The following is an 8,517-nucleotide window of genomic DNA, read 5'->3' as shown; positions in this document are numbered from 1 at the left end:
TTGGACTGAGACAACTCTGACAAGTGTGTTTCCTCATCCCACAAGGAGAGACAGAGATATATTGTGGAAATGAGGCGAGCCAACACGTCAAATGCCATGTTTTACGGTATCTGTTGTTGTTAGGAACTATTTTATTTGTTTCTTTGGCTCGTGGATACAGCAACAGAATGTATCGAAGGTGATAATTCCGAATGTGCTAAGTAATGAACTGTGAAAAGAGCAGAAGACGAGAGGAAAGTGTCGGGAAGGGAAATTGTGAAGGTTAGAAAAAGAGGATTGATGACTTTCTGTCCAAATAATAACGGAAAATAACGGTGTGACCGTTCTCGATCCCGTCTCACGTTTATTCAATATATTTATCGTATTGTTTATTGTGAATTTACATTAGTAGAAGGGGTAATTAGAATTAACCTTAGACTTGAATTGTTATCAGATAAATATTCCTCGTTTTTTTTTTTTTTATAATACTAAGATTTACTTTGTGATATGCCTCTTGTTTGTTTTTATACGATTGAGGAATAAAGAAACATTAAAACTGTAATCATGACCGTTTTTTTTTTCTTTTTGTTGGGGGGGGCATACACCCGGCACAAGAATAAATTCAGTCAACCCCACGAGCCTGCTACTCACATTGAATTTAGGCAAGGCAAAACTGGGTCTTCTCGGGGGTCCCTTTAAATCCAAAGCCCATGGTGGATGTGGCGATACCGGGGTAATATTATCATTTGTATTAGAACTGATCTTGACAAATTGGCAGCAGTAATTAAGTAAGAACATATTGTATTTTGTAATATGATTTTTTTTCGATATTTATATATGTATGTATATATATATATATATATATATATATATATATATATATATATATATATATATATATATATATATGTATATATATGTATGTATATATGTATATGTGTAGTATATCTATCTACACACAGAAACACACACACAGATATGTATATATGTATATATATAAACATTTATAAATATAAGGCCTTGTTTGTAGCATCCCGAAACCCCTAACAGTTTGATACATTGTTTCATGTTGTATCACGATCGCTACAAATCACAATATCATTGAAGTTGGTACTGACATACAATATTTTGAGAAAATGAGAAATTATCTTTTTATTTCACTTGAAAGTCTATAGAAAACCATTCAAGTACTTAATATACTGATATGATTTCTAATTACAAGCAAAACATTGTGGAAGCTTCAAATAAAAAAGTACCTGACTGCTCTGCAAATTATATTGTTTATACATACCACTCTTTGCTTTGCAAGACTGTGAAAACTATCAAATGTATTTTTCTCAGATTCAGTCAAAACACTTTTCCTTGTTACATAAATTATTCTTCGTATGAAAAGTGGAAGTTGCATGCTGCATTTGTCTTGTGGCATCTAACACCAGTGAGCTCTGTGTCTGAATAAGACACATGATTTTATTTTACATTTTTGAGCCTGTAAAGTTATATCAGAGAGGTAGAGAATGATTTTGAAGACATTCCCACCGAATTCAATATCACCATATGACTTGGACACGTTGGCAATTCTTACCATGTCGTTCCAGCAACCGTATTTCAAGTACTGCTAAAAGTCACAGATACATTATAAGCACCTGTAAAAAAAAAGAAAAAGAAAAAAAAAAAAAAACGATGCGATCCGGAATTACTGAAAATATAAACCCCTATCTACAACTGCGTGAAAAATCTGAAAAAATTCGCGCACTGATTGGCTGGCCGAAGTATATCAGACTGTATCAAAGGGATGGCATACACTTTGACACAAACTGAAAAGATGTGTCAACAGGTTTCAATAGTGTACGCGTAAAGGGCAAACACGTATCAGAGTGTATCAAAGGGGTTTCAGAAATGTTACAAAAAGGCCTTTATATATAAATATACATATGTTTATGTATATATATATATATATATATATATATATATATATATATATATATAAATATACATATGTTTATGTATATATATATATATATGTGTGTGTGTGTGTGTGTGTGTATGAATATATTTAGAGATTATAGATTAATACATATATACAAATGTTTATATGTAATGCATATGTAGAAAGAGACGTATATATGTTTATATATATATACATAGACATAGAGAAATACTATCTGTATAAATCCATGTATGTATACAGACCAAAAATCACACACACACGCGCACTTACATATATATAAATACATATATAGAAGGTGATAGGTGATCATCTTCTATTTGTGTTTACTGGTGTTTTATCTCTTTGGGGAGTATTTGTTGTGGGTGTGAGTACCCACAGGTATGGCTGGATGTTGAAGTTAAGTCGGAGATCAACGGGGAAGCTGTCAGGCTCCCCGGTCGGCTAAGGACTGGGCAGTCCTTGTGGTGCTGCTACTGTTGTCAGGTTCTGCTGGAGGATCGGGGAATGCTGATCTCGTGTGTCAGATGAACTAAAGGGGGGGAGGAGGAGGAGTCCTCAGTGGAGGGGGGGGAAGAAAAGCTACGGGTAGCTAGCTACCTGGAAATTGAAGCAAGGTAGAGAGTGTAAAGTAGGGGGGCGATACCCCTTGCGTGGTTTTTTCTTTATCTGCGGTGTGGTAATGTGGAACCTTTTTCTTTTTCAGATTGGTGCCAGGTTGGACATGCAGGAGACACCTTTTTTTGCGAATTGGGACAAACAGAGTTTAATGATAAAAACAGAACGTAATAATAAGGGAACGGTAGTTGAGTTTTTTTTTTTTTTTTTTTTTTTTTTTTTTTCGCCCGCTAGGGATTATCATAATAGGTATCTACCCATTATGATAGCCTATTGCAGGTGAGACACTCGCCTGCCTCCCTTCCAGCTCCTAGGAGCTGAGAGCGAGGTTCAGTGGGTCCCTCTTTTGTTTATTAAAAACGAGAAAAATCGAGAACGAAAATGTCAACAGAGAACGGCAATAAATACGCAGTGATGGTGGAAGAACAGGAACATAATAACAATAAAGAACAAGAACATAATAACATGAGAACATAAGAGAACAAGAACATAATTTTTTTTTTTTTTTTCCCTCGCCTGCCAGGGATTATCATAGCGGGTGTGAACCTTCTATGATAGCCTGTTGCAGGTGAGACCCTCGCCTGCCTCCCTAGGATCTGAGAGCGAGGTTCAGTGGGTCACTCTTTTGTTTATTTTGCGATTATAAGGAAAAAACATTAAGAGACATAAACGTAAATAAATAACATGGGTGAACGGTGAGTGACCAGCGCATAGACTCATATGAGGAATGATGACATGATGTGATATGATGTGATGGTGTCGCGGGTGTGTGGGTGTGTGGCATGAAGTTACCTTCTTCGCTTGAGCGGTGGAAGGTGGTTGGGGTGATATGTGGGTTGGCATCGTGGTGAGTTGTTTAGCTTGGAAATCATCCTTCGGACCGATCACAAACACAAACACAAATCATAAACACAAACATGAACGCAAAACAAACAAGAATACAAACACAGAGGTTGTGCGTGGATGTGATCGGTCCGAAGGCTCTTTCTTTGCTAGATGGTCTTTTGCGCTGGTTGTTGAACAGAAAAAATATGAAAATTATATTACACGTATATACAAAAAATGTGAGCTTCTTGCAGGGGTGGGAAACATCCTCCGATCCGCACGCACGTATGCGTGCAGATCGGAGGCCTTTCCCACCCCGTGAGCATTAGCTCGCTTAGAGAGGTTCTGGGGGATCTCCGTTAACTAGCGGGAGTGTTCTTGGCCACCATTTGTGATTTGTTTGTGTGTTTGTGTATGATGTCGTCGTAGTTTGTGTTGTCGATGTGTTGTATGCGGTCCCATGTTCGTTTGCTTTGTGTGTGTATGCGTATGTTCAGTGGCTCTATGTTGTATGTTTGGTGTAGTGATTGTGCGGTAATGCTGTATCGTATTCTGTCTTGTATAGTGGTGTTGTTTATCCAGTATAGTGCTTTGTTCTGTATGGATTGCATCTTGAGTTTTTGTGTTTTTGAGATTGCAATCAGTGGAATGGGTGTGTATTCGAGTATAGGTCTTACAGTAGTTTTGTAGAGTTTGAGTTTAGTGGGTGTTGTGCAGTATGAAAAGCGTCTGAGTTTCTTGAGAGCTGTGCTTGCTTGGTTTATTCGGTGTTGTGCGTGTGTGTGAATACCGTTTCTGCTGAAGTGTAAGCCTAGCATGTTTCCTGTGGTTGCGTATGGTATGTCAGTGTTGTTTATTGTGAGTGGGGGTGGGTTGCGTCTGGCCACTGGTATGACTGTGAATTTGTTTGTGTTGGTCTGTATCTTCCATTTGTTTTCGTGTGTGTTGATCGTGTTTATGGCTGTTTGTGTGGCTGCTTTCATGATGTTTTTGGACTTGGAAGGGTGTGATATGATTTGTGTAATGTCGTCTGCATATGCGATGTAGTTGCTGTAGGGTGCTGGGGGTGGTAGGTTGGCAGTGTATAAGATGAAAAGTGTTGGTGAGAGGACGCTGCCCTGTGGAACTCCACTTGTGAGATGAATGGGGGGCCTAGGTGTGAACCCAGGCGGATGGAGGCTGTTCTGTTGTCCAGGAAGTTGCATAAGAGGCGTGTGAAGTGTGGAGGCAGTTGTAGCTGTGTTATTTTGTATTTGAGACCGTCATGCCAGACCTTATCAAAGGCCTTGGAGACGTCTCGTAGTGTAATGTTGGTTTGGTGCTTGTTTGCGAGACTGAGAGCGATCTCCTCGTAAGCGAGGGCGATTGCGCTCCCAGTCCCTCTGTGAGGGCGAAAGCCGTGTTGCCTAGGGTTGTGTATGTTGTTGTATTCAAGGTGTGTTTTAAGTCTGTGTGCGATAATCCTCTCAAGCAACTTCCCGGGAACTTCCAGCAGTGAGATGGGCCGGAAGCTGGTCACCTCGTGAGGTGGCTTTCCTGGCTTGGGGATGAGGATGATTGATGCATGTTTGAATGGAGTGGGGAAGTGTCCTGTTGCCAGGGCAGCGTTGAAAATGTGGCGAAGTCTGGAGAGCATGATGGGTGGAAGGTGTTGCATGATAAGTTTGTTGATGTTGCTGTTTCCTGGTGTTGTGTTTTGTGATCGTGTGTGTGCATGTCTCATGTCTTCTGGTGTGATGGGGTGTGATAGAGGGTTGTCTGGTGTGAGTGTGGTGAGTGATATTGTTTGTGATGGGAGAATCAGGTGTTGCAGGTGTTGTAGTGATTGTGTTACCTCGGCTTCTGTGTCTGGGTCGAATGTTGTGTTTTCAGCAGGGGAGATTTGGAAGTTCTGTTGCCAGAACTCCCTGTGGACAGCTTCCATCCCCTCTGCTGTATCTATCTTTTGTCTGTTGGTGTTGTATATGTATGTGATCGTCTGTCTGTTCGATCCTATGAGTCTCCTGTGTTTCCTCCAGAAGACCTTAGGATCTTTTATGTTGTTGCATAGTTCTCGTGTGAGTGTTTCCCATTGTTGGTTGCTCATGTGTTTTGTTTCGTTGGTGAGTTGTATTTGAATTTCTCTGTGTCGTGTGCGTAGTTCTGTGTTCCATCCCTGTGTTTCAGCAAGTTCCCGAAGGTGTCTGTATTGTATTTTTAGTGTTTTTAGACGATGTGTTTCTCTGTAGTGTACAAGTGTTTTGTATGTTGTTTTAGGAATGTTTGCCTCTCGGGCAGTCTGTATGTCTGCGTACCACTGGTTAAGGTGGTGGTCTATGGTGTGCGTGGGTTGCCCTTCGAGATCTGGGGTGTGTGTGTGTTCAAGTGCTTGTTTGAACCCTTCCCAGTTTGCATGATTAAGGTTCTCTCGGGGCGGTGTAGGTAACATGATTGGGTTGGTGGAGAGTGTGAGTATCAAGTGGAGGTGATCACTGGATGTGACATCGTCTGTGGTTATGTGGTAGTTTAAGTTTGCTTGTGTGTTAGCGAGAACTATGTCTGGTGTGGTGGAGGTGTTGGCACGTATGAGTGTTGGTGCGTCTGGGCCGAGGTGAGTGAGTCTGCCGTCGGAGATGAGTGAGGCGAGGCCTCTTCCGACGGCATTTGTGTCTGTGTAACCGAAGAGTCTGTGGTGTGCGTTGAAATCTCCCATTATGTATGTTGGTTTTTGGTGTCGTAAGAGTGAAAAGAGGTCAGGTTGGTTTATGTAAGGTCGGCGTGGAGGAATGTATGTGGTGGCGATGATGATGGGTCCATGAGGGGTGTCTATTTCGATGGCCATGAGTTCTGAGGTGAAAGTGTCAAGTATTTTATGTTTGATGTGTTGTTTGACGGCAATGGCTATGCCGTCATGGTTTTCGTTTGTTTTGTTGGATGTGTATGTGTTGTAGTTGTATATTTTTACTGTTTGTGGGTGTTTGAGTGAGTGTGAGTTTATGAGTATGATATCAGGGTCGTGTTGTCTGTATTGGTTGCAGAGTTCTTGTCTTCGTCTGTATGTCCATGTGTGTACATTATGTTGAATGATTGTGAGGCGTGAGTGTAATGTGGTGTGTGTTGCAGCCATAGTGTTACTTGTTTGTGTTGTACCAGCCATTCTGTAGGTGTTCAATGTTTTGTTGTTTCAGTTTTTCAATCATGTCTGGCTGGATGAATATGTTTCCTGCGTGTAGGTGTTCTGTGATTTTTTGTTCGTGGATGCGGTTTTGGTATGTGGTGTTTGTGTATATCCATTTTATTGTACCGCGTGTTATTTCGTGTGCCAGTTGTAGTCTGTTGAGGTGTTTGTAGCGTGAGGGCTCCGCAGCGAAGAGGCGGATGCCATATGTTTTTGGGTTGAGGTCGTAACCGTCCCTATGGCGAAGGGACTGATCATCGACCTCTGAGTCTGTAAGGTCGTCTGTGTGTTTGCGGTGTGCATGTGTTGTTTTGGGTTTCACTGATTGTGTTCGTTGTGGTTTTGGGTGTTGTGACGACTGTTGGGGTGTGTGTGGTCGTGTAGGTGATTGTGTAGGTGTGGGGATTGGTGTTGGTGTTGGTGTTGGTTTTCTTTGTGGTGCAGTGAATATTTCGGTCTCTGACTCGTCCTGTGGGTCGAGATCCGGTTGTGGGTGGCGTGGTGAGACTGTGGTCTGTGTGAGTATAGTTTCTGTTGTGGTGTTTACTGTGTTAGGTGGGAGAACTTTGAAGATCCCCCAGGAATCCCCGTCCCCAAGGTCGAGGTCTGGCAAATTGTTTTTATGAAGGATTTTTTTTATGTGGTGTCTATAACCCAGTCCTGGCTCCATGATGTTTTGGAGGTGGGCTTGTATTAGGGCAGTCATGATGCCTACTGACAGGTCATCAGGTAGCTGCAGGATTATTTGTGGTTCTTTTTTTTCTTTTTCTTTTTCTTCTTTCATTTCTTTAATCAGTGGTTTGAGCCAAGCATTTTGGGTGGCGGCTACAGTTTGTTTGGCCGTTTGCTCTGCTACTTTTTTTATTGGTATGTCTTTTTTCTCTTCTTCTTTTTTTGCTCTCTCCTCTCTCGTCTGTTTCATGGCCTCCTTTCTGATGGGGCACGAGTTGGCCATTGTTCTATGTCCTTCACCGCAGTTTAGACATTTTTTGGTCTGAGACTTACAGTCTCTGAAGTTGTGGGTGTTGGACCCACATTCTGAGCATAGTTTGAGTCTTTTCTCTTTATCTGGGCAACTATTTTTATAGTGTCCATAGCGGTAGCAATGGATGCATTGCACAATGGTGGTGAACCTTTCTGGCTCGATTTGTCTGGGGCTTATATAGATATTGAAGAGGTATAGGCCCTTTTCCTGTATTTTGGCAGCAATCTGGTGGTCTGTGAACTGAATCTTTATGAGGTATCTGTTTTTCATGATATAAATGTTGCCGATTTGTGTGTCTGGCATGTTTCTTTCAAGTTCCTCCTTGATGGCTTCTGGTGTTTCTTTTACCAGTTCTCTATCCAGCTGCTTTAGGACAAGCGTTAGTTTGGCCTTCAGCTCTGGAGACATGAGTGGCTCGAAGCCTTTTTCTTTGAGTTGGTCGATGCAGTGGGTGGTGAATAGGGCTTCGGCATTTCTTTCATCTTGGCAGATGATGAGGAAGTGGTCATGGGCAGTGATTATCCTTAGTGTACGAATTTCGGCATCAAAGAGGGCTTGTAGTAGGGCTTCCCTCTTGGAAGGAGAGGGTCGCCCGTTGGTGATTTTGCTGATCTCGTTTTTCGGCTCTGCGGCCTAAATACACTAACGCTGTGTAAGCGCGCAGGGAACGAGGGGAGCCCGCTGTCCAATGAGCGCGGACATGGCTGTGGACCTGTGTGACCCAACCTGGGTAACTATGCTCTATGGGTCATGCTGCTACAGGTACTCCCCCTCCAGAGAGTGAGCAAAGCGAGCGAGCGATATACCTTAACGTATCACTCCGGTGGTCACCAGTATAGAAGGTGATTGGTGATCATCTTCTATTTGTGGTTACTGGTGTTTTATCTCTTTGGGGAGTATTTGTTGTGGGTGTGAGTGCCCACAGGTATGGCTGGGTGTTGAAGTGAAGTCGGAGATCAACGGGGGAGCCGGCAGGCTCCCCGGTCGGCTAAGGACTGGGCAGTCCTT

General features: G+C 42.2%; 1 protein-coding gene across 1 annotated transcript; it reads right to left on the bottom strand.

Moving 5' to 3' along the window:
* Positions 1-4,519: 4,519 nt before the first annotated feature.
* Positions 4,520-8,116, bottom strand: LOC119597976 (the record flags this gene model as incomplete). Its single annotated transcript, XM_037947637.1, is given in 2 exon segments — positions 4,520-4,551; positions 7,179-8,116. Coding segments are annotated over 2 exon segments (970 nt in total), but the record flags the coding sequence as incomplete, so codon positions are not given.
* Positions 8,117-8,517: the final 401 nt, after the last annotated feature.

Source organism: Penaeus monodon, chromosome 40 (assembly GCF_015228065.2).
Source record: "Penaeus monodon isolate SGIC_2016 chromosome 40, NSTDA_Pmon_1, whole genome shotgun sequence".
In the NCBI taxonomy this organism is placed as follows: Eukaryota; Metazoa; Arthropoda; class Malacostraca; order Decapoda; family Penaeidae; genus Penaeus; species Penaeus monodon.
The sequence above is the reverse complement of the archived record's forward strand: the minus strand, read 5'-3'. Positions and strand labels throughout refer to the sequence as shown.